General features: G+C 42.6%; 1 protein-coding gene across 1 annotated transcript in view; it reads left to right on the top strand.

The window, feature by feature from the left end:
- Positions 1-27436, top strand: part of KIF6 (kinesin family member 6) — a 338850-nt gene that overhangs the window by 43905 nt on the left and 267509 nt on the right. Inside the window, exon 4 of the mRNA XM_087817374.1 lies at positions 26272-26419. Within this exon, the coding sequence (XP_087673500.1) occupies positions 26272-26419 (148 nt within the window). The remainder of the gene's footprint in view (positions 1-26271; positions 26420-27436) is intronic.

Raw genomic sequence — 27436 nt, 5'->3', positions numbered from 1 at the left:
ATGACTTTGGAGTAGAGCTTTGTTTACATAACGGATGCTTTGTAAAGTGATTAAAAAGTGACCTTTGAAATGTTTAACTTGGTTTGCTTTACTAGATTTTCTCATTTGTTTTTCCCCTTGGGTCCCTTTCTGCAGCTTCTCGTGACATCTAAGCCAACATTGCAGGGGAATGCACTTTACCCTTTTTCATGAATCACGTGCGTAGGTGCTACGTAAAAATAAATTATATTTAAGAGTAAACGTATTCGAGTTCCTTTCTAGCCATTAACTGAAATGAGGACTTTATGGCATAGTCAGAGTTGCTCAGCATTTAATCTTAGGAGTAAATGCTTCAACGAGTCTTATAATTTTAGATATCTCTACAGATAAATTTCATTTTAAGTAGATGCCATATTTCAGTTCTTAAATATGTTTTCACAGAATTGCATTTATAACGTTAAAATTAATACTAAACATTTCTTAAAATTACGGTGGACGAAGGCTTGAGTTGCACTTGCACTTCGTGAGGGATTTATAGATAATTAACGCAACTTGGAGGGCCTGGCGGGGCAGAACAGAAGCAAGCAGGGACCGTGACCATGAGGCGCCCTGGAGCTCTGGGTGGAAAACGCCTGTGCAGCAATTAAACCTGACACAAATGAGATGGGTGTGTCGTGAGAAAATGAGCTGCTTACCACAGGAAGTATTGGAGCAAAGGCTGGCTGACCTCATGTCAGGGATGTTGCATGGACTAGGTTCTGCATTTCGTGTCAGTAGGGAGAGACTACCCAGGGCTCCTTAGGTTCTAGGACAAAAGCTCTAACGAGTTGAGTTTGTCATAACCGTGTACCTTTTGTTGGATGAGTCAATGGTGGGACTCATCCTATGGCCGCTCTTCTTTTGAAAGCAGAACCAGTACAAGAAATTGCTCTGCTTTTCTGACTTCCTAGGCCGAAAGTGAATCACACATGGACAAGGGATTTATTCGTGTTGAAAGGCATACAAAAAGGTCTCTCAAAAACGTCTCTCCACCTGGGTAGTCTCACTTTAACTCAGGCTAGAGGAGGGGAAAATACACTTTCTTGCCATTTCTTTCCTCTAGGTCTCCCGTGCTTGCAGCTGAACGTTGCTCCTAGGCAGCTCCTGCTCCTTCTCCACACATGGAATTCACCGGCAGACAGGTTTCCATACTTTTCCGTAGTCACCTGTCATGAAAAACACTGCATACCTGGGCCCAGAGGACCCTGACTTATCAGGACCTGTAAGGACAGCTCCTTACACTCGCAACCGTCTGTCAGAGAGATGGCGAGGGGTGGGAGAGGAGTTTGAGACTTGTGTCTAGGAATCAAGGCTGCCATCCTGTGGGGAAATTAGAGGACTTGTCACACCATTGTCTGAGGCCAGTGGTATTTCCGGAGATGGTGATTCTCAGGCTAACTAACTTTTATTTCTTCTTTCTCAGCTTTCCACCTCCTGCCCTGGAAATGCCAAGCTTGCGCTCTGATCCGCTCCTCCCTGTCCCAACTATCCTCCCATGCCCTTCTCTCCCTCTCCTTTCCCTGCTTTGTTATTTTCTTTAGAGCAGCTATCGCCACGTGAAATTATATTATACACAGCATTTATTTTACATTTAAGTTGGCATGAATTCAGATTGTAGTTCCGTCCACTAGCATGGAAGCCCCGCGTGGACAGGGCGCTGCTGCGTCCCCAGCTCCGAGCGCAGTGCCCAGCACACACGAGGTGCCAGGAACGCGTCTCTCAGCCTTTTTATTGGCTTGCTCCTGGGCTCAGGTGTTAGGAGTGTTCAGAGAAGTGATGCCGATTTCTCCCTGAAAACTGTACCTTCTCGTCTGGGAGGCCTCGTGCTCCCCTCGTCCACTCTCTAGCCGTCACTGTAAAAGGTTTTCCTCAGCCTACACCTTTAGGGGAAGCCAAAGCTCACAACCTGAATTCTAAATAAACAAAAGGCAGTGACTTCCTCAGACTTGGCTGCGTTTTTATACTGACCGCTCCTTGGAGGGACTGCCCGTCCCAGCTCGCTGGGAGTGAGTGACTGTCCTCTCTGCTGCCCCGGCCCCACTTCCTCCAGGTGCTCCGCAGCTCACCCGTGCTCTGTTCCCATTTCCTAGCCCGCGCTGGACGTGCCTGCGGCTGCTCATCCCGACCGCCCAGGAGGTCACCGTGCAGCCCGTGGGCTTCTGCGTCCCTTTGGAGGCATGTGGGGATCTTCCCGAGGGGGCCCCGAGGCTGCTCAGTTTTACTTCTGACTCTGCAATGTACCACCCAGCTCCCCGCTTCCTTTCTTCCCGTGGTCCGTCTACAATCACCAGCCGAGGAACAAATCCGCACAGGCCCGAACTTAAGCAGCTCTGGGGATCCACAGTACCCCTCGGCAACCTTGTTCCAAAATTTAATTTCCTTAAATCTACAAATGTTTGAGGGAACACAGGTTTTTTTCACTAGTGTTGGTGTGGCTGGTTGTTCTAATTTGATCTTCAGAATGATACCAGGTTGAAGTTGCAGAAATTCCTCCAACTGGACTCCCAGCTCAACGCCCTACCTGCATGTATTCATTCTTGACTGCCTGCTATGTGCAGGCACCACTTTAGGCTCCGAGGACACCAGGGTAAACACAGCAGAGAAAGTCCCTGCTTTCAGGTTGAGTATTTTACGGCCCAAGGGGAATTTTTACAAGGACTTCTTATATTTATTTGGGTTTAAAATTAATATTTAATCTATTCGAGCTGTGCATTCAGAAACCTACTTCAGCCTACAAATCTTATGATTCTATTTTTAAATCTAGTCACTATTACATGAAAGGAAGAGTAGTCTCCTATATTATTTTATTAACATTTGGTTAATTTAAGTTTAAGAGCTGAGATTTCTCTAGAAAATTAATTCTGATTCCAATTTAGGTAATTTAGTTTGAAACCTCATTTACATATTTAATGTGCCTGATTTCTCAGGCATCTCAGCTGCCTGGTGGGGTGTACTTAGGAACCTAACAAGAAAATCATTCTAAGCACTTAGGTAACTTAAAAAAAACCCACAGCAATTAAACATATACATGGAGTAAACAACTTAAAAATAAGCAACTTAATAATAATAATGAGACACGTACATGCAGTACATTAACCTCTCTTAAACATTCCCACACTATTTCCAAATTTAAATCAAATGTTCTTACGCCTTTCAATTTAATATCACAAGCCTGAAATCAATTACATCTTTCAAATTGAAAACATAATCTCTCTAAGTATTTCAAACTCTTTAAACAAACTGAGAATAGCGCATTGATATGAAAATTACTCTAAAACATATCCCATGAAAATATAAAGAGTAGTGGTTTGATAGACTTTGTGATCCCTATTGTGATTTATTTAAACTCTCCCGGGGTGGTAGCTGAGGTGAGGGCTGTGCTGTCCTTGGGCGTCAGAGGTAACTAGGTGGAATCAGACACCCCTGTAGTGAATCACGACTCGAGACTGGCCTGATTTGTGTTCTTTAAAGCTGGCTCCTTGCGGCTGGGTGGCAGAGCATTGCCGGGGCGGGAGGTGTTAACGTGGCAGTGAGGTCTTTTGCGCCTAGGTCCTCGCTGGCTCCTTCCTGGAAGGGGACTTTACTCACGGCCTCGGGGCATTTTTTATTATCACCAAGGACTCGGGCGCCTCCTGCACCTTCTCTTGGATTTGTTTCCCCACCACATGCCTTTGTAACGCCTTTTCTGCCCCTTGATTTTCATTTCATCCCAGTCGTACTACTGGAGGTGGGTAGGGTGCTTTAGATTCTTAGAGTAGAGGAAAATCAGGCCCCGAGAAGAAAATGGGATGGGGGTTGGACTTAGTGGTGGAAGAAAAAGAAAGAAAACATTCGTGACCCAGCTCTGACAAAAATCTAGACGTACCCACAGCATGTGTTACCCTGAGTTATCTCCTTGGGACAGGTCACGGAGGACTTTGACTTTCTACTCTAATCTACTCTGTGTTTTTGACAAGAAAATATACTATTTCTGTAATCAAAGGAAATTTTTAAAAGGAATCAAAATAAATGCAAACCAATGGGGATTTGTGTGGCGACAGGGTCAGAGGAGGCTTTCTGAAGGTGGTAGAAGCGGATCTGAGTGAAGACTTGAGCCTGCCTGTCTAGAACAACTATTATTACATCTCTGTCCATACAGAACTGTGGTAGGAATAGATTTTGAAACCGCAGCCTTTGATGGGTCTTTTCAGACTGGTTGTAAATGGTGGTCACTGTGTGTAGGCGCCTGTGAATGTCAGCCTTTCAGGGTGATTGGTTCCACGATGTAATAATTGAAGTGCAAGTAAAACCAATTTGGATTTTGCAGCTCTCACTGAGCGAGCAGCAGTACCATGAATAGTAAGCAGCAGCTTTTTTTCTGAAGCACTGCAAGGTGCTTTCATAGGATTTACAGGGAGTAAAAAGGAAACTATTTCTTGCCTTAGAAAACTTGATGTGTAATTATGGAATCATGCATAATGGCTTCATTGACCAGAATAATTTGATTTTAACTTTTTACTTATTTGGAAAGAAAACGGAAGCTTCTGGATCATATTAGCCTATTCAGACAATGCCATTATCTCACGTCAACTGTTAGTATTTGGAGTTGCTCTGAAGTTCTCTTACTAGGGGCACAGTGCTGAATATGTTTAGACTGATGCCATTCATGTCACGCAATAGAATAAACTGTATATTTGGGGCTCCTTAGCTCAAAAATATTAGGCTCTTTAAAGCCTGCTTTAACCTGGGAGAAAAAAATGCATGGTTTCTGCTGTTGAAGCAAAGTTTCATTGACAAAACTATGTGAGCAACTCATATGTCTGAACTTGGCAACCTGTACTTCAAAACCTCCAAAGAGAAATTGGCCACACAGCTAGATAACTTACACCCTCATAGGTGGCTGCTCACCCAGTACCCTTATCTGATTTGATGATACCCTCAGTGACTGGGCAATACCCTGTGGCCAGGACTTCTCATCCGAGTATAGACTAGGGTGTACACTCTATACGTGCTAGTATAGCACATGCATTTTACTTATTTATATTGCATCCAGAACAGTGCTGTGGAAGAGGGGGAGTGTTGGAAGAAAATGCATGAAGGAATGAATGGATAAAGAATTGGCCTTCAGCAAATTTCTGATTGGCTATTTTAGTGTACATGAACTGTTGGGTAAATATGACATGGCTAGGTTGGCCCGTTTTCAGCATGGCGAAATTTAAGCCATTTCTTTCAGGCTAAATAAATCATGCAGAACATGACTTTACCAACTATGATCATTGCATAGTTGAGCTGATCCACCCTGACTTGATCAGCCATGATGTGGTGAGAAAGCCGTTTGGTTACTAACCGCCTGGTGCGGCGCATGTATGCAGAGCCGGTCGCCTGTGATCTGCTGCTTTGCTGGCCTTAGACTTCTTGTAGCCACATTTGAGAAAAGAAACTCAGATTAATGAGATGATATTCCAAATACTGTAACAAAATAGGACATAAATTTTCTATATGTAGCATTTTCTTGGCCCAGATATTCATAAGTAACTGTTGGGAAATTGCTGTAAAATAGAGAGAGAATCGGTCCCATTGTATGAGCCGTTATGGTACAATACAACCTCCAGGTCAGGGGACCACATGTTAAAGCCACACTGGGGCCAGTTTTCCGGTTCAAATTTCAGCACAAAGCATTTACTGGAGATATCGGGAAGATTTCTTGACAAAGCTATTTAATACTAGAATGAGTTATTAGGAGCAATTGTGGATTCTCTTGGCAGCCTCTGAATACGGTTTAGTTTCTCCTCTGTCCGGGATAGTTTGGGTGGGCCCACCTGAGAGCCGACGGACAAGCCGACTGCTCCTTCTGGCCCGGAGTTTTTGTGTTTCATTATAACTCAGAGTTAAGCCCCAGCGCTTAACCGATTTAGTAGCTTTCCCGTGCACTCAAATAAGAGCCACACACCGTGCTGGACTTTCACGCCCCAGCTTGGCCGACTGCCCCTGCGTGAAGACCTCCATTATTGAGGGGTTTTTTATTCACTGTAAACTTTTTCCCTTGGGTGGGAATGTGTGTGCCTGGCCTCAGCTTGGAGGGAAATTATTTAACGTATAACTCCTAACTTAATATGCTGCATTAGGTAGTAGTAGAAAAAATAAGCTTTCCCTCCGCATTTGTGAAATAACTTACTCTCTACAAGAGAGATGGGTGCTTATTTCCCACCCACCATGCTGGAATTCTTTCTAAAATTTCTGCACCGAAAAGAGTTTTTAGGGGAAAATAAAATAATAAGTAGAATTGAAAAGATGTTGTATGATTGTTCGGTATATATTTTTTTGCTCTTTCAACCACTACAGAATTTTCAAGATACCTAATAAGATCATGTACTTCCCTTCTTTTGAAAATAGGTGCTTTCTGTATTTTTGTTTTAGATTTTTATTTAAAATGTGCTGAAAATGCGTAGCAGTTTTTAATGCAGTTGGAAGTATTCTTAACGCAGTGTTGAATATTTAAGGTTAAACCACCTGAATGTTTAAATGGAACAGGCTCCCTTCCAGCTCCCTCCTACTTGTATCCATATGTGTATGGAAAACAGATCATATTAGTGTTAGTTATTTGAAAATAAAGGTAGGCATCCTAAGCAGGATGAGAATTTAGGTTGTTTATATACATGTCCTTTCTGTGTTCCAGCTCAACACTGAATGTTTTAGTATCTAAACTAACACATGTAGAAAATATAAAGTGGGTAAGTTAAAGTCCTTATGAGGCCCATAACTTCTCAGTTTCCTGGATGTTTAAACTTGAAACCATAATGTTGTATTAATGGAGTTTTGTGTTTTATATGTACATGGACAAGTCTGCTAGACAGATGCTAAATATGCCAAAATGGTACTAACACAACTCAAAATGTTCTGTAAATGGGATTTTAGGGTTTAGCCATCTTGTTGAGCTTATTGCTATTATTTTATTTCTGACAGAGCTGTATCGCTGACTGGTCTTTAATATATGAGCAGAACATTCATATGTGCCAAAGACATCCTTAAGTCTCACTTGAGCACAGGCTGTCTTAACTTTATAGACTGCTGAACAACTGTGCAAAGCAAATATTCGTACACTTGTCACTTACTACCATAGTGTTTCTTTATTATTTTATAAATAAAAATTAAAAGCATATTGGCTACAAGACCAAAAAAAAAAAACCTTAAAAATCTTAACTTTAAATTTAGAGAGAACTTGTCTGTGGTATTGCTCAACTCATAAATTTGTTAGAGGAACAATTATGTAATTGTGTCTGTACTATTTATTAAAACACAGGACAGAGTTAATTCTCCTCTCTCCCTGGGGACTTTGTTGTTTGTTCAACAAACAAGCATGCTGACTATGATCTACTTTAAATAATGAGCAGAACCCTATATAGCTCCCAGCTTCCTGAGAGCAGAAGCAGTAATTGCCTCATTCAACCCTCCCTCCCTTCCTGCCTCTCTCCAGACTTGGCTTCCTTTACTCCACAGGTTTTATCCAGTGTCCGTAGGCTTCCAGCTACCCTGCCCTAGGCTTAGGAGATGCTGAATTGAGATAGAATTTCTGTCTGCAAGGAGAACGCAGTTTTATGGGTCAGACAGACAGGAAGAAAATGAGTCGCTCACTGATGCCGTGGACGGTGAAGGGGTGGGAGGGGACACAGAAGAGCCCCAGTCCCTTCTTGCGACGGCGGTGGGAAGGTGGGGTGACCGTGGAGAAGTAAGAACCGTAGCGCAGGCAGTGATGGGACTGAGCCCGAGACTTGGCAATGCAGGTGTTACTCGAGCACATACATCTGAGGAAAGAACAAACTTGGTTGGGGCAGAGGGTTGGAGGGCGAGGCTTATGGGTGGTGGAGTGACTTGGCCTGCCACACACGACGACGTAAATTGGTATGGATGACTATGTGGGAAAGCTATTGAGAATGACAGGCCAGACAAGTGGCCAGAGAACGGGTAATGTGGAGATAATTGGAAATGACACATGAAAAGTGTTCGAGGTTATGAAAAGCCTCATACGGCCTACAGAGAAAACTGGACCTTATCCTAAAAGCAATCAGAAGTTGCCAAGTAACTGAAATCAGAGGGGTGGCCCAGTTCTACGTGTCATAGAAAAACCATCCTGGTGGCACTGTCGAGAGAGGATGGGCCAGAGGGTCGTGAGACTGTCCAGGAGGGTGTCACCGTAGTGCAAGGTCCTCGAGGCAAAGTCTGTCAGATAGCACAAATAAGCCAAATGGGCCAAGTTTGGAAACTTGAGAAGGTGGACCTCGGGCCCATGTAAATAAGAGGAGCAGCCACCACTTGCTCCAGCCAGTCGCTGCCATTTGGGAGAGCAGAGACCCCGCCACAATCATCCATGCTCTGTTGCACATCCATTATTTACTTTTGGCTCTCAGGTGGGTGTCAAACGTTTTTAAAAACATGAACAGGTCAACACTCTGCTGACCAAACAAAACAAACCTTTGGGCCAGGTGCAGCCTAAGCCAACGTACCACTGAATTGTGTTCTTTTGAACAATGATCTTTGAAAAATGGGTTCTGTGGTCAAATAAGTTAGAAGAATTGGAACTTGACGAAGCGGATTTTAAAGTTCACAAGGAGAAGAAAATGTGTAAGAACAGCCGGGACAATTTTCCAGCCAGATGCGGAGCCTTGCCCGCCAGGCCGCACGCCGCATCCAGACCTCTAACAGTTAAAATAGCGCGGTGTCGGTGGGGGATAGGCAGGTAGGTTGGCGGGACAGGACGGGCATTTCAGAAGCAGTTTCGTGTACAGGGTGGGGCAAAAATGGGTTTACAGCTGAGTACATGAAGCACAGTTTATTTTTTTAAAAATATGTCTTTATTGATTTCAGAGAGAGGCAGAGAGAGAGAGAGAGAAACACCAGTGGTGAGAGAGAGTCATTGATCGGCTGCCTCCCGCACGTCCCCTGCTGGGGATTGAGCCCGCAACCCGGGCATGTGCCCTGACCGGGAATCGAACCAGGATCTCCTGGATCCTAGGTCGATGCTCAACCACTGAGCCACGCCCGGCGGGGCCACAGTTTATTTTTGTATTATTATTTATTAATTAATATATCATTTTCTATATGAACAACTGTAAACCTACTTTTTGCTCTGCCCTGTGTCTATGAAAATTTAGTTTATTATGAAGATAGCATTTTGAAAGAGTTGAGGGTGATGGATCATTTAATACATGGTGCTGGGGAAATTAGCTATCAACTGAGCACAAAGTTATTTTTTGCCATTAATAAAAAATAAACATAAGTGAATTAAATAACAAATTGTAAAAAATAAAGCAATAAATAGAGGGAAGTGGAGAAAACATGTTAATGATGGAAACAGAGGCCCTCTTAGTGACACAAAATGCAAAAAACAAATGTGACCTGATCAAGAAAAATTTGGACAACGAAAGCCACCATAAACAATATTAAAAGGTAAGTTACTATCATGAAGAAAATATGCAACATATAACAAGATCCATATCCATAAAATGGAGATAACTCCTCCCAGTTAGTAAGAAAGAGACAGACAATCCATCACAAAATTAGTCAAAAGCATGAACAGTTTGCTTCTTGAAGAGGAAATATAACTAATCAATAAACATGAAATTATGCTTAATATGAATATGAACCATGAATGTGAAAATATGCTCAGCCACATTGTGGTCAGGTAAATGAAAATTAGTCCCACGAGAGACCTCTTTCCCTTATTGAACTGGCGAAATAAAATTGGGTAACGTCAGGAGTGCGCAGCAGGAGCTCCCGGTCCACAGGGATGCGCGGCTCGGGGAAGCACTGCGCCCCGAGGGGTCGAGGCCGGGCTGGGCCTGCGGGTGTGATGAGAGGTCTCCTTGAAGGAACAAAACAAACCCCTCAACAATGCAGGCTATTAAACCAGCTATTCGAAAAGGGCTTTATGTTTTATTTAACATAAAACAACACTAAATGTGAGGAAGTCTGGAAGGAGGGTGGCCCGTGGCTCCCGGCCGCAGGAGCGAGCACCAGAAGGAGGGTGGCCCGTGGCTCCCGGGCCGCAGGAGCGAGCACCAGAGACCACGCTGCGACCCGGGGGCCCAGTAAACACGAGCTGCGTGGGACGCTGCCACCGAGGCACCGCATGCTGTGCCACAGGGAAAATTTAATAATAGGAAGAGTACACTCTAAATGTAATAGTGCCCGGCCGGGCGTGGCTCAGCGGTTGAGCGGCGGCCTAGGATCCAGGCGATCAGGGTTCGATTCCCGGTCAGGGCACATGCCCGGGCTGTGGGCTCGATCAATGACTCTCTCATCACTGATGTTTCTATCGCCCTCTCTCCCTCTCCTTTCCTCTCTCTGAAATCAATAAAGATATATTTTAAAAATAAATAAATAAATGTAATAGTAAAAAATCTTAAAAATAATAATGACAGAAGTATATATAGTAAATAAATTAACCACATATGTGGCCCGGGGCTGATGAAACAGCCGTACGTAGCTCGCGACTACTTTTTTCGCTGTGAGTTTCTGAGGAGAGGCCCTTTGGGACAAATATTGAACGGAATATGATTCTAATGGACACCCTGCGTTATTAAGTTTTCTAAAGAGATGGTCAGGTTCATTTTAGGTAGCAGCAGGAAAGGAACATAAACGCCTTAGAGATTACGTCAACTGGCTTCGTTTAAAAATATGTGAGGGCTCATCGGAGCAGAGAGATGGTCGGTGCAGCAGACTGCGCTGTGGACAGCCCTGCCCGGTCCAGCGCTGCCCTCAGTGGGCCGCAGGAAGGAGGAGCATTCTGTTCGGAACCACACAGACCTTGATGGTAGTCCTGTCACTTAATCACGTGACCTCGGTCTAGTTAACTTTTCTAAAACTCAGGTTTGTCATCTTCAAGGGGGCATAATAGAGAGAAATCTCAGGAGAAATCCCCTGGAAAGTGAAGGAGGAGGAATACATTGGGGCGGAAAAGTGACTTCAGTGTGTTGCTGGGCCTGAGCTCGAGGTGCTCGGGGAAATGCAGGGGTGCGGCCCGAGCCGCTGCTCTAACGCTGGAGGCTGCTGGGTGTGTCAGGGCCGCATTGTAACCAGCACTCTGCAGAGGCCGTGTTTCCCCTGTGCTGCCGTGAGCCCACAGGCGGGCTTCTCCCAGCGCCCTGTGAACAGTGCCCCCTTCAGGGTGCCCCCAGGGCCCCTCACGCGATGCCAGCACCGGCCTCCCACCTCTGCTCCCACCGTGCCCCTCTAGTGACCACCAGCCCCCTCTTGGCCACCACCCGTCTGCGCAAACCCCTCAGCGGCCCTCCGGGCTGGCAGGACAACCGCGACACTGCTCTGCTGCAGTTAGCTGATGACGGCCTGGCCCACGCACCCTGCCTCATTTCCGCCCCTCCGCCCCGTGCCCTGTGGAGCGATGCCACTCAGGTCACGTCTTTCCGCTTCGGACCCTCAGCTTTTGAACCTCATCAAGTCACTGTGTGCCAAGATATCACTAAGCCACAGTGAACACTGAGGAGTCACTTCCCGAGATGTATTTTTAATTGACCTTTCCGCTCCAAAGGGCAATCCCCCCTTGGGTGGTGTCCACTGAAATCTGGTGCGATTGGATTCCCAAGAATTTCACACAGGATTGGCATCAAGTTAGAAGGTCTTATTTTGCAAATAATCCCGAGACTGGAAGTACAGGGAGAAGAGCTTGTAACTCAGGCATGACCTAGAGCTCCAGGGGGTCTCGCCTGGGGACAGCGTTGCTTTTGAAGATGCACACAGGTCGGGGTGTACTCGGGCTCCCAAGGCAACGCCAGGGGTGAAGGAGCCCATTTTCATGTGTTGCAAACGTCTTAAATATCCTTCCTTCTCTGCTGCTTCTCTCAGCATCCTCCACCCCATGGCAGCGACCTGCTGCTCTCCCTGCGACCCTGAAGGTCCCTGTCCCCACTGGCCACTCTCTCAGATCCCTCCAGGCACCCCCTTCCCCGCTGCAGGCCCTGCAGTGCCTCTTTTCCGTGCCTGTCTTCCCCTCTTCTTAATCTGGGTCCCTGGATTTCTGCCTCGACCTACTCAGCTGGCTGGAGGGCCCAGAAGCTCCACTGAGTCTTTCCAGGGAAAGGATCATACCCCCAGGGAAATACAGTTTTCTCACTTTGCCTTTTTCTAATGAGAACTCCTTGTAGGGGACTCTCTGTGAATTCTCCATCTCTCCACAAGACACATTTATAAATGTGCTTCTCTGTTGTAGACTAATGTATAAATCAGACAGTTATATAGGCGTAATATACGTGCACATGCTCATATACCCGAAGATGCTTACCTTGCTAATTATTTTGTTTCACTTTGCACTGTAAGTTTTCCCCTGTGAAGTCACACAGCACACAGCTCCAAGCTTCTGATATGATGATATAACGGATGCTTTAAAGATGTGGTTGGTCACTTTACTGACAGAGAACTCAGTGTTGCAATTTTAAGGAAAATTATTTTCTATTTTCTTTTGTATCCTTAGAAAAGAAAGACAAAGTAGTAAGTTCGGCCTTTATGCAAGACTGTGCCCAAGTAAACTTCCATAGACAATGGCTTTTTCCATAGTATTGTATAAAACTTTTATTGTTTCATTTGAGTTTCCTCCTTAGATGGTCATCTGAAAATGATTATGTGTTTAATGAATCTAAGTGTTTAGTCTCAAGGGTCATGGAAAAATATATGTCAGAAACGCTACAGTAAATGCATTTTTCGTAAGGTAAATAAGATAAAAATCTTGCCTTCCCATTTTAGTGTATATAGTATACTGGGCTCAAACTGAAACACATTTCGGAACTGGATTGTGTTCAGAGGGGTCATTTTCTCCTATTGAAGTTTCATGCATTTCTGTTACGTTTCCAGGTCTAAGCTGCTTATTATTAGTAATAAGACAAAATGGTTTCTTCTGGAACTTGGGAAATAATAAACAGCCTCGTTTAGCGAGCACTTGGGCCTGACCTGGTTCATGAACTTATGGACATGTGCTTAAGATCTCGAGCATCCTGTCGAGGGAGAGTGTTTGGATTATGTGCCCATGATGTGTTTGCCTCTTGCAAAGTTTGGTTTAAAGTAGTTGGGACGAAACTGTGAACAAATCCCTGAGAATCACAGAGCTGGAAGGAGCCTCAGAGGTACTCCTGCTTAGCCTGTATCCCAGCAGGAGAATTTACACATCACTGTGGACAGGCAGCTGCTGATCCGGATTTTGTGGCTCATCCAAGCGTGGAAGTCCTGATTGTGCCCTCGTGACTGTGTGAGAAGAAAGCCCAGCATTCTTGTTGTCTATCATATTTAAAACTTAAGCAATGTGAGCGACGATTGGGAGAGAGATGCAGCCTTGTTCTTGGGCGGTGGATGGTGTGAGGGGTTGCCTATGAGAATCCAAAGCCTGAAAGATTTTCTGTGCGCATATCATTCTTATATTTGATTAATTTCGTTTTATTTTAATCATGGTGTTAGTCTCCTAGCATTTATCTGAGTTACTTTATACCAGGGGTTTCAAAACTCAGACTTGCACAGAGGGCAGGCAGCTTATCTGAAGTTAGCCAATGGGGGCCTTGGGGAGCGGTGACTCCGAGCGTGAACTGGGGGACACCAGTCCCAGGAGCCAAGAGCAATCAGACTGAATCGAGAAGAGGAGAGAAAGAGAAGATAGTGCCGGCCAAACAAAATGCTCTGTCTGCGGACTGCGTGTGGCCTGCGGGCCTCTTGTTTATGATCTGAGTCCAACAACCAGTATGCTCACAGGTGCTTATGGAAGGCTTTGAATGATGATCCCAGGTGTATCGGTGACTACTTAATATCCACGTTTGCCGGTTGTTGTTTTTTTCTGACAAAAGCATATTTTGGATGTGTAGGTTTTTAATCTATATATCCTTGCCTTGGATGTTTCTTTCCACAAAATAGCTGATGCTTTCCTTTAGGTTAACTAAGGCCAGCTGTGTAGCCGACTGTGTTTCTCTGTCAGGATTCACAGCTAGGTCAGCAGGGCATACGGGTGGAGCTGCGAAAGACCCTGCGATGCTTTGCCAGAGCATGCTTCCAGAAGGGATGCTGTCTAACCTGGGGACTAGACTCAAATGCTTTCACGCAGGACTGTGTGTCCCACACCTCAAGGGGTGTGGTTCGCAGTGGCCTGAGCACATGCCAAGCACCGTGCCGCTCTGGGGAGCGGCGGATTCACTCGGACTCCGGCGTGAACAGCACGCCGTAAGGGCAGTGATGCAGCCCGGGCTTCCAGTGTAGGCAGGTCACATGCATTAGGGAAGCGACAGAGTCCAAGCAATAGGGAGCGCTGGAGATTGTGGCAAAGTGGAGAGCAGATGTCCCACACACAGGCAGTCAGGTGTAGATAAGTTTAAACCTGCCTGTAGGCAAGATGCACTGCCAGCTAGAGACCTCTGGTCTACGCCAAGGTATAAAAGATGCTTTTCAGATGACCCTAGAAACTTTACATTAGTTAGGACTCTTGGTTACATATAACAGAATCCCAACTGAAAGGAAAGAGAGGATTTCTTACTCACATGACTGGGCTGGTTCAGAGGACTGAAGGGAGTGCTGTAAAAATCAGTGTCTTTGCTGCTCGGACCAGGCACCTGTTGCAGCCAGGACTCCTTCTCCGCCCATCTGACCTCTGCTCGGCCTGCTTCCTGTGCAGAGGGCAGGGGCCTGGCCTCTGGCAGCTGCGGGCCATAAACCCCAGCAAAAAGAGAGCGTTTTTCTTCTCAAAAGCTGTATGCTCTACTTGAGGCATGTCATCAGCCCCTTGGGACGGTAGTTGTTACAGATGGGCAGGGATTGGAGGGACCGCAATGGAATGAGGTTGTGTGATTGGCCAGGCCTGAGTCACGTGCCCCAGGCACCTGCCTGGTCCTCATGAGCTTGGAGAGGGGGGTGGGGGGGGGGCTGGGGGGGGGGGGACAAGGGGTTATTACCAGAAGGACTAAGAAAGCTTGCTGGGCAGAGAAATCTCTCTCCAAGTCTACTGCCCTCTCAAGTTCCCCAGAAGGATAACCCCCCGTGGTTTTTCCTCTCTTCTTTTATAGCAAAGGGAATTCCCCATGGCCAAATTTTGCTGGAGATTTTATAAATTGCATGCTCCTTTGGCTTAACAGATCGGGAGATTTTATTTTTTTGATGTATCTTCATTGATTTCAGAGAGAGGAAGGGAGAGAGAGAGAAACGTCAATGATGAGACGCCCCCGACTGGGGATCGAGCCCGCACCCAGGCCTGTGCCCTGACCGGAAATCGAACCCTGATCGCCTGGATCCTAGGTCGACGCTCAACTGCTGAGCCACGCCGGCTGGGTGGGGAGATTTTTATATATGGCAGACTGAGTTGTGTCATGTTAATTATGACTTGCTGTTGGTTTTGGTTCAAACGTCTCTGAAAAATTTAAGCTTCTGAATTCCACACTCAGAAATACTCTGAAAGTGGGACGGTTAAGAGCCGGTAAAAGACAACGGGCTGCCCGAAAGCGCGGCTCGAAGCTGCCTCTGAGGGACACTGTTCTAGGGAGAGGGTTGCAGCGGACAGAAGTGAACTGTTCTGAGCATCAAAAACACATCAAAAGAACTGCATTTCAGCTATTCGGGCTCTCAGAACTGTGTGAGAGGCAGGATGGAGTCACAGAGTGACCATGTATTTAAATATGGGCCTGCTCTGCCCGGTGTGGCTCAGTGGGTTGGAGCGTTGGCCCATATACCGGGTTGTGGGTTCGATTCCAGTTGGGGCACAGACCTAAGTTTCGGTTGGATCCCTGGTCTGGTCGGGCCATGTGTGGGAGGCAGGCCATCGATGTTTCTCTCTCCCCCTCTCTCTCCCTCCACTCTCTCTAAAATCAATGGGAAAATATCCTTTAGTGAGGATTTAAAAACACGGTAATCATAAAATAGTGGCCTTAATTTTGATAATTCTGTTCCAGATTAATCTTGTTGATATTAAGCAAAGATTTTTAGTGAAGTTAAACATAAACGTAATTTCTATTAGCTTAAAAATTTCACTCTTGGTACTAAGTATTTGGTTCGTTTGTGCTTTCTGAGTGAACTGATTTCGTTTATTCCAATACACAGTTTTTAAAAATATAAATATATATGTTTCCTGGGATTCTTAATTTTTCTAAGACTAAGCTACATGGTCTTTTAAGGTAGCACCTCACCTTTCCCGCTTCCCGTCCTGCTCAGGAATCAGACGGCTGTTGAAGCACAGCGCAGACAGTGTCCGACTCTTAGAAATATCTGAGAAGGTTCTTCTGATGGACAGAGAGCAGTTAGAAGACCTCTGACGACACCAACTATAAAGTCCATGATCCTTTCTCGTTGTCGTTTTTCCGACTGCTGCACCTTCACACTTGAGGGCCTATAATATCATTTGTTTGGTTCAGTGAACTAAATTATCACAGTGATCACTTCTGTGGGTTGCTTTGATTTAGAATCACGTAAGGAGACTCTTAAAGTCTCCTTTCCCAGGTAAACGAAACGAAACGAAGCCTCACCTCCTGCAGATACTTCCAAACACCTCCTTCTACTTGGGGTCCAGTTAAACAACAAGTCATAAAAGTAAAAAACTTAACCTGAGTGGTTCGTATTTTTCCCCACATCTGCATGTGCTGTGTGTGGAGTGATACTTGGTTCATAATCTCCAATAGGGTAGAAGCTTTATTTTTGTTTTATTCATGAGAATATTGAAAGATAAGAAATGACAAAATATCTTAGCTTTATAATTTAAATTTATAGCGAAAATGCATTTTGCTGAAGGAAGGAGAGGACTGCTACTCTGGAGATTTCACCTGATCATCAAACCTTGGGTTTATAGAGCATAGATTTATTTACATATCAGAACTGTCTCCACCTGGGATGAGTTAGGCAGCGAGTCACCTGCATTTCTAATTTCCATAGAAGCTCAGAAATATTTCTCACCCAAAATGTCTATCCTGTTCTTTATGGCTGAAGTTTATCATTAGTTTTCATATGTTTTTAAAAATTTACTATTGCATATTTCCTTTTTTTTTTTAAATCTTCACCCGAGGACATTTTTTTCCATTGCTTTTAGAAAGAGTGGAAAGGAGAGGGGGAGAGAGAGAGAGAGAGAGAGAGAAACATCGAAGTGAGAGAGACACAATAACCAAATATTCATATTAAAATTTACAACCTAGTAGTTTTAGTACAAATGTGCAGCCATCGATCGCCGTTGTCTGCTTCTAGAACACTTGCTCCCCCACCCGCATCCGCTCCCAGGGCTCCGCTCTTCCCCCGTCTCTCTGAACTGCCTTCGGCCGGACGTTTCATGCAGATGGGACCGTCCCCTCCGTGGCCTTCTGTGACTGTCCTTTCACTTCACATCACCTGTGCAAGGCCTGTCCGTGCTCGTAGCAGTATCAGCGCTTTATCCTTTCAGGGCCGAATAGTAGCCCGCGGTGTGGGTTCCACTCGTCAGCTGACGGGCGTTTGCGTTGTGGTCACTTTGGGGCCGTTGTGAACAATGCTACCGTGCAAATCCGTTGCACATTTCTCTGCGGCACGTGCTTTCCCTCCTGCCGGTCGCGTGCCCGGAGCGGCTGCCGGGCCGTGTGGGGACTCCGTGTGCCGTCGGAGCCGGGGCCCGCGCTGCAGAGCCCCGCGGCCAGGGCGGCTCCGGTTGCCGCTCGCGCCCAGCAGCACCGGGGCGTCTCAGTGCCTGTCTTGAAGTTCACTGCCTTTTTCTTAGTGAAAAACTGTTTTCTTTACCAACTCAAATTTGCTGTTGTAGTGAATTTTTTATTTTGGTTATTTTACTTTTCGACTCCAGAATTTCTGTTTGGCTCTTTGAAATGAGTTCTATTTTTTATTATTATTTTCTTTAGCGTGAGACATCATTGCCCTGCTCTCCTTTAGCCCTGCATTGCTTTTGTCCTTTGAGCAGATTGACAGTGGCTAATTTAAACTCTTTATAGCTAGGAAGCCAAAATCTGGGCGTCCTCAAGGACCGTTTCTTCTAAACGCTTCAGTTCCTAGGTAGGAAAGGCTTTCCTGTTTCTTTATGGATAAGAATTTTTTTGTTGGAAAACTGGGCATTTGAGTAATATAATATGACAGCTTTGGAAGTCAGATTCCTACCTTTCCAGGATTTGTTTTTATTTGTTACTGTTTTTGTTGTTTCTGCTGCTGCTGTTTGTTGGAGTGAATTTTCTGGACTACTTCTGAGAAGCCTGCATCCTTCATTGTGCGCAGCCTCTGAAACCGGTGCTCGGGTAGCTCCTTGGCCAGCTAATGACTCACAGAGTTCCTTCAACGCCTTCAACAGCGTCTCCACGCCTTTGAGGAAGGGCTCCCTGTGCCCAGCGGGACCTTATAACTCTGCCTTCCCTTCGATTCCTGCTGGTGTGGAGCCTCAGGGTCAGCGGTGGTGAGACACAAAGACCTTCTCAGGCCTTTCCTGGGCATGCAAAACACCTGCCCGTGTACGTGGCCTTCTAGAGCCCAGGACTGTTTCATAACTTTTCAAAGCCTCTTATAGACATTGTGTTTCAGATTTCTGTTGTTAGACTTATTCACCTATTTTTTTGCCTTGCTGGTGTTGCAGCCTACGGCAACTGTGATGTTAAACACTCAATATGATTTTTTTCAGAAAACACTACGGGGGTAGAACTGTTTGTACTGCTTGTAGTGAACTCTGAGTCAGACAAATAAAGACAAATACTGTGAGTGAGGCTTTTCCTGGGAGCTGGCGAGAGAAGCGTACTTCTTTGGGCTTTGGGGGAACCTCCAAACATGTAATGCCCCCGTGATAGTTGCTAGTCTTTGTGTTTGCCAAGATCCTGCTTTTCCAGGCTACCATGCAGCTGGGGAAAAGGAGTGGGAATGGTCAAGTTAAAACACCATAAATCTTTTTGTTCTTACTGAGATTCAGCCATTTTTCTTAAGTGAGCACTCTTTGGACTCCTGTGAGCCTCTGGATAACTTCCAGGGTTCATAAAAAGTTGATTTTGACAGTTTTTCCTCTGTTATCATTGTGCAGGATGGATTTTCTTATTTTTCTTTTAGAGACAGAGGGAGGGAGAGAGAGAGACACACACACACTCACAGAGCTTTGTTGTTCCACTTACTTATGCGTCATTGGTTGATTCTTGTATGTTCTCTGACCGGGGATCAGACCTGCAACCTTGGTGTATCAGGACGATGCTCCAGCCAACTGAGCTACCGGCCAGGGCCATGGACTTACAAAGATATTTAATTCGCCATTTTTCTTTCTTTAGTTTAATTTAGTATCTTCCCTTAAGACAGATGAGACTAGAAACATAAGAAATTGCCCAGTACCCAGTGGAGAGGGGGCACAAGATTGAGTTGGGATAAGGGACTGTAGAGAAAAGGAACTAGAGATAAATTTCCCATTTACATTAATTTTACATTAATTATTTATTATATTACAGTAATAAATTGCCATAGAGTGTGTATATATATATATATATATATATATATATATATATATGTACATACATACTCTCTAGATCTTTTTTAGTTTTACACAGCACTGTGAAGTTTTACCGTCTAGCTTTCTGTCCCACAGCAGATGTGGGGAAAGGAGCACACCGTAGGGGCTGGTATACTAGGACAACTGGCATGGGAAAGAAGAGTTACCTATGAAGAGATTTACCTGTAGCAATCAGCAGGTGACAAAAAATGTAGCACACGGTGGTACTCACTTTTCATAGGCTTAGCTAAGTCAAAATGAAATGCTCATTTGTGCTCTGTATTCTTTGCTTTTTAAGACACAGAACGCCTAAATATTTTAGAAAATTTTCTATAAAAAATGTTTAAGGCTTGATACTTAACGTTATAGGCTTCATTTACCTAGAGCAGTTATGGCCAACAAATATCAGATATCCAAGTGGTATTGCTGATGAGACATTGCTATATCATTGATGACAAATTCTGTTGAGCAGAAAGCTCCTATAATCATTCATCTAAATATACCATTGTAGTTCTAACTCCAAGTGTCTTCACATGGAGAAAAATTATTAAGCCTCTTGAATGTGGAAAGTTGGACTACACAGGAGTAATGCCTTTGATCATTTCTTGTACTAAGTCCTTTAAGTTTCTGAAAAGAGTCCTTCAGGTGAAAGTGGAAGGACACTAATTAGTAACACAACAATATATGAAAATATAAAAATACGGGAAAAGGTAAGTATATGGTCAAATTCAGAATACTCTAGTACTATGATATGATGGTGTGTTAATCACTTAACTCTAGTATAAAGGTTAAAGGGCAAATGTATGAAAAATAACTGTAGCTACAATAATTTATTAATGAATACACAATATAAAAAGAGGTAAATTATGACATCAAAACATAAAATATGGGAGAGGGAGTAAATGGGTAGAGTTTTTGTATGCTGTCAAAGTTGTTATCAGCTTAAAATACACTACCTTAGCTATAAGACATTTTATATAAGCCTTGTGGTAAACACAAAACGAAAACCAATAGTAGATACATAAAAGGTAAAGAGAACAGGATCAAAGCATACTGCAGGGAAAATCATCAATTCACAAAGAAATAAAGCAAAAGAAGGTCTAAGGAACAAAGAAACCAAACAGCAAGAAAACAATAAATAAGATGGCGTTAGTAAGCCCTTACCTATCAATAGTTACCTTAAATATAAATGGGTAAAATTCTCTAATCAAAAGGCAAAGAATGACTGACTGAATTAAAAGACAAGAGCCACGTATATACTGCCTATAAGCAACTCACTGCAGCTTTAAGGACGCACAGGCTGAAAGTGAAGGAATGAAAAAAGTTTTATGCAGAAAGAAACCAAAAGAAAGCAAGAGTAGCTATACTTACATCAGACAAAATAGACTTTAAGCCAAAAACTGTAACAGGAGTCCAAGAAAGTAATTATATAATAATAAAAAAGTCAACTCATCATGTGGATATAACAATTGTAAATATATGTGCATCCAACATAGGAAGCACCTAAATATATTAAGCAGATACTGACAGATCTGAAAGGAAAAAGAGACAAAAATATAGTAATAGTAGTGGAATTCAGTACTCCATTTTCAACATTGGGTAGATGATCCACGCGGAAAATCAATAAGGAAACACTGGATGTGAATCGTACCTTAGAACAAGTGCACTTAACCTAGAAACACAGAACATTCCACCCATCAGCAGCAGCATATGCATTCCTCTCAAGCAGAAAGAGAACATTCTCTAGGATAAATCATCTGTTAGTTCACACAACAAACCTTAGCAAACCTAATACAATTAAAATCATGCCAAGTATTTTTTATGACCACAATGGTATGAAACTAGAAATCAGTAACAGGAGGAATACTGGAAAATCCACAAATGTGTTGAAATTAAATAACATACTCTTAAACAACCAATAGGTCAAGAAAGAAATAAAAATGGAAATAAAAAATACTTTGACACAAAAATGGAAACACACGTACCAAAACTTATGAAAGGCAACAAAAGCAGTTCTAAGATGGAAGTTTATAGCTGTAAGTGCCTACATTAAGGAAAACAAAGCTCACAAGTAACTTAAATGTCTACCTTATGAAACTAGGAAAAATAAGGACTGAGCCCAAAGTTAGCAGAAGGAAGTAACAAAGACCAGAGTAGAAATAAACAAAACAGTGACTAGAAAAACTACAGAAAAGATCAATGAAACTAAGCTGATTTTTTGAAAAGATAAGCAAAATTGACAGACCCTCAGCTAGACTAAGTGGAAAGAAGACCCAAATAAATGAAATCAGAACTGAAACGGGGGACATTATAAGTGACACAACAGAAATACAAAGGGTTATAAGAGACAACTATGAATATTATATGCCAAAAAAGTTGGAAAACTTAGAAGAAATGGATAAATTCCTAGAAACATGCAATCTACCAAGACTGAATCATGAATAAATAGAAAATTTGAACAGAATAATAGCAAGTAAGCAGATTAAACCAGTAATCAAAAACCTCCCAACAAAGAAAAGTCCAAGACTAGATGGTTTCACTGGTGAATTCTACCAAACATTTTTAAAGTATTGCTAATCCTTCTCAAACTCTTCTAAAAAACATTGAAGATGAGGGAGCACTCCCAAACTCATTTTATGAGGCCAGTATTACCCTGACACCAAAGCCAGACACTTCAAAAAAAAAAAAAAAGAAAAATAGAAAACCACAGACCAATATCTCTGAAGATAGATCTGAAAATTCTCAACAAAATACTAGCAAACTGAATTCAATAGCACATTAAAAGTATCACACACAATGATCAATTGGGATTCATGCCTGGAATTCAAGGATGACTCAATATACACAAATCAATAAATGTGATACACCACATGAATAGAATGGAAAATAAAAACCATATAATCATTCTAATAGGTGCAGAAAAAGAATTTGATGAAATTTAACATTTTTTATTAAAAAAAAACTCTCAACAAATTGGGTATATAAGGAATATACTTCAATATAATAAAAGCCAGATATGATAGACCTATAGCTAGCATTATACTCGATGGTGAAATGTTAAAAATCATCCCACTGAGGTCAGGAACAAGAACAGGGTACCCTCTCACTACTCCTATTTAACATAGTACTGGAAGTCCTTGTCAGAGCAGTTAGACAAGAAATAGAAATGAAAGGCATCCAATTAGAGTCTAAGAAGTAAAGTTGTCTCTGTTTGAAGATGATACAATCTTACAGATGTAAAAATCCTAAAGATTCCACCAAAAAACTGTTAGAACTAATTACTTCAGTGAAGTTTCAAAATACAAAATCAGCATACAAAAATCAGCTGTGTTTCTATACACTAACAATGAAATATTTGAAGAAGAAATTTTTTAAAATCCCATTTACAACAGCATCAAAAACAATAAAATACTTAGGAATAAATTTAACCCAGGGGGTGAAAGATGTGTACATTATAAATTATAAAACATTAATGAAAAAAATTGAAGACACAAATAAATTGAAATCTATCCCATGTTTGTGGATTGGAAGAATATTGTTAAAATGCCCTTACTACCCAAAGCTAGCTATAGATTTAGTGCAGTCGCTGTCAAAATTCCTAAGGCGTTTTTCACAGAAATAGAAAAAAATCCTAAAATTCATGTGGAACCACAAAGGACCCTGAACAACCAAAGCAATCCTGAGAAAGAAGAACAAATCTGGAGGTATCACACTTCCTGATTTCAAACTATGTTACAAACCTATAGTAATCAAAATTATATGGTACTGGTACAAAACACACACATCAACTAATGAAACAGAATCAAGAGCTCAGAAATAAACCCATGCATATAAGGTCAACTAATATTTGACAAGTTAGCCAAGAATACTTCATGGGGAAGGATCCATAGTCTCGTTAGTAACTGGTGCTGGGAAAACTGGATAGTCACATGCAAAAGAATGAAATTCGACTCCTGTCTTACACCGCTCACTAAAATTTACTCAAAATATATTAAAGACTTAATGTAAGACCCAAAGCTAAAACTTCTAGAAGAAAATATGGTACAGCTTAGTAGTTAGACAATCATATACTTAACATAGTGTTCCCTTTGATATTTCCAGTACCCCAACTGGCACCATACATAGTAATCACAATATTATTGCCTATATTTCCTATGCTTTACTTACTTCCCTGTGACTATTTGGTAACTACCAATTTGTGATTCTTAGTCCTTTCACCTCCTTCATCCAGTGCCCCAACATTTCCTCCCCTCTGGCAACCACAAGTTCTCTCTTTCTATGAATCTGTTTCCATTTTGTTTGTTTGTTTATATTGTTCTTTAGATCCCACATATAAGGGAAATCATATGGTATTTGTCTTTTTCTGACTGACTTATTTCACTGAGTATAATACTCTCTAGGCCCATCAATGCTATCTCAAATGATAAGATTTCATTCTTCTTTATGGCCAAGTAATATTCCATTGTATAGATGTGCCACAGCTTTTTTAACCACTTGTCTGTTGATGGGCACTTGGGTTGCTTCTAAAGCTTGGCTAATGTAAATAATGCTGCAATGAACATAGGGAGATTATATATATATGTGTGTGTGTGTATATATATACATATATATACACACACATACACACACACACATATCCATCCTCTGGCAAGGGAAACAAACAAAACAGAAAAAATGGGATTGCATCAAACTAAAAAGTTTTTGCATAGCAAAGGAAGCCATAAAAACCCCCACAAAACACAACCTATTAAATGGTAAAACATATTCTCCAATGATACATCTGATAAGGGGTTAATATCCAGAGCTTATAAAGAACTCATACTGCTCAACACCAAAAAAACAAACAAATTTAAAAATGGTCAGAGGACCTGAATAGACACTTCTCCAAAGAGGACATACAGATGGCCAAGAGACATATGAAAAGATGCTCAATGTGCGCATCATTGGAGAGATGCAAATTAAAACCACAATGAGATGTCACCTCACACCTGTCAGAGTGGGCGCCATCAATAAATGTACAAACAACAAGTGCTGGCGAGGGTGTGGAGAAAGGGGAACCCTAGGGCACTGTTGGTGGGAATGCAGGTTGGTGCAGCCACAGTGGAAAACACTGTAGGGTTTCCTCAAAAGATTAAAAATGGAACTGCCTTATGACCCAGTAATTCCATTTCTGGGGATTTATCTAAAAAAACCAAAACACTAATTCAACATTAGACTTGACAACAATCATTTTTGGATCTGAAACCCAAAGCTCAAGAAACAAAAGTGAAAATTAATAAGTAGGACTGCATCAAACTACATCTGTAGTAAAAGAAACAATCAACAAAATGAAAAGGCAACCTATTGTCAAACCTATCTATCAGATAAGGAGTTAATATCTAAAATATATTTTGAACTCATTAATATTGTTAATATAACAAAAATTAAAAATAGCAAAAAAAAACAATTAAAAATGGGCAAGAGAATAGAAATTTTTCAAAGACATACAAATGGCCAAGGTACGTGAAAAGGTGTTCAAAATCTTCAATCATCAGGGAAATGCAGTTCAAAACCACAGTGAGATAGCTCCTTAGGATGTTAGGATGGCTGTTATCAAAAAGACAAGCGACAAGTGTTGTAGAGGACACGAAGAGAAGGGAATTCTTGTGCACTGTTGGTGGGAGTATAAACTGGTGCAGCCACTATGGAAAACAATACGGAGTTTCCTTTAAAAAATTAAAAATAAAACAACCATATGACCCATCAATCCAAAGGAAATGAAATCACTCTCTTTAAGAGATCCTGGCACTCCCCTGTTCATTGCAGCGTCATTCACAATAACGAAGCCATGGAGAACCTAAGTGCCCACCGGCGGGCGAGTGGATAAGGGAGACGGGCATGCACATACCTGCACTACAGGAATGCCGTGCAGCCAGAGAAGAGGAGATCCCGCCCTTTGTGACAGCATGAATGGACCTTGGGAGCAAGACGCCAAGTGAGTTAAGTCAGACAGAGAAAGACAAATACCATATATTCTTATATGTGAAATCGAAAAAACCTAACTCATGGAAATAGAGACTAAAGTGGTGGTTGCCAGGGGCTGCAGGTAGGGACAACTGGAAAATGTTGGTCACAGGGTACAAACTTCCAGTTACAAGGCGAATAAGTTCTGGGGATCTAATGTACAGCATGGTTACTATAGTTAACAATACTGTGTCATATACATGTGAAAGTTGTTAAGGGAGTATATCTGAAATGTTATCACTGCACAAAAAATGGTAATTCTGTGAGGTGATGGACAGGCTAATGAATATTATTGTGGCCAACATTTCACATCAAACCATCACATTGTACACCTCAAACTTGCATATGTTGTATGTCAGTTATATCTTAGCAAAGCTGAAAAGGAGAAAAAGACATTATATAAAAACCAAGGACATTTTAATAAAGTTTGTAATAATATGTCTATATTGGTTCATTAGTTGTGACAAATGACAATAGCAGAACATCGGGGAAAGTGGGTCTGGGGTATATGTGAGCTCTTTGTTCGATCTTTGCAACTTTTCTGTAAATATAAAACCGTTCTAAAATGTAAAACTCTAATTTCTTAAAAAAGAAAATATTTAAGAAGGCTGCCCCGTCCCATTTTTGCTGCAGGATCTTTATTAGAAGAAAAGATCAATGTGCGGATGCTCTTGGCTGAGAAAGTCGCCCTAGCTGGATGCGCGCGCACGGCCCTCCCTGCAGGCGCCTTCAGTAGCGGCGAAGCAGGCTGCCTGCAACATGCGCCGTTGCCACAAATGCCATGAGCCATTTTGATGTTGACAGTGTGTCGTTTCTTCCTGCAGCGTCCTGGCTGGTTACAATGGCACCATCTTTGCATACGGGCAAACAGGCAGCGGTAAGACCTTCACCATCACGGGAGGGGCGGAGCGCTACAGCGACAGGGGCATCATCCCAAGGACGCTGTCCTACATTTTTGAGGAACTGCAAAAGGTATGAAACTATATAAGTTCGTTTTTTACTTGATATAGTCAGCAGAAGTTTACCGTGGGCAAGAAATTTATTGTGACATTTTATTATATTGTATCTAAATGAGCAGGTATTGTTGTGCAATATTCCTGGTCTTTTCATGGAAGGGAAGTTTGGGTTTTGCTGAAGAAATGGAAATTAAGAAGATGCTTCTCACTGAAGGGACGCTGTTTCAGCAAAGGCTCAGAGGGAGCTCTTTCTGATTCACATGAAGGTTAAAAAGGAACCGGCAATGCATTCCACAACTGATACCTTATTAAGAAAGTGAAGAATGCCCCTTTGCCAAAACAGCCCTTTATTCTAGCTGCTAAAGCACTGACTAGGATATTGTGATTGCTCCCTTATCACACTTTTTATAGAAGCCTACAGGAATCTACCACAGTGAAAATCCTATTGCAGTTAATATTTCTATAAGGACAAATTCCCAGCTGTAATATATGCGTCACTGTGTAGCTCCAAGTGCCAGTTGCTTTATCAGTATGCGATACAGTGAACACAGCTAACAACGTAGTTACCCGTATGCCTACTTTATGTTTGGGAAGACTAAGTCTCAGGTTAAATAGCATTCTCTAGGTCCTTATAAGGTGCTCAGCTGGAGATCCACCCAGGTGTGTGTGAGGCCAAACTCTGTGCTTTTTATCTCTGCACTCACTGCCTCTGTATCCCAGACTGGATTTGTTTCACTGGTTGTGTTTAAACAGACTCTCTACTGTGAGCCGCTTCTCTGGGTTTCAGTTCTCCCCTCTGTGAAAGTGGGGGTTGAATTTACTAGAGGATCTCCAGCTCGCCTAGTAGCTCCAACAGCTGCTTGGTTGTACTAATTCTGTGTAACAAATGTCCTAACTAGGTCAGTGTAACAGCCACTCCAACATTTCCCGACTGTATGCTGTTTGCATTTTAAGTTGCAACAATGAGAAGAAATTGCTGAGATCTGCAGGATTCTAATTTCCATCCATAAAGTAGCAATTACCCATTAGTTCA

The sequence above is a fragment of the Miniopterus natalensis genome, chromosome 5 (genome assembly GCF_054644295.1).
Source record: "Miniopterus natalensis isolate mMinNat1 chromosome 5, mMinNat1.hap1, whole genome shotgun sequence".
NCBI lineage: Eukaryota > Metazoa > Chordata > Mammalia > Chiroptera > Miniopteridae > Miniopterus > Miniopterus natalensis.
Note: the sequence above shows the minus strand (reverse complement) of the source record. Positions and strands in the feature narration are given on the sequence as shown.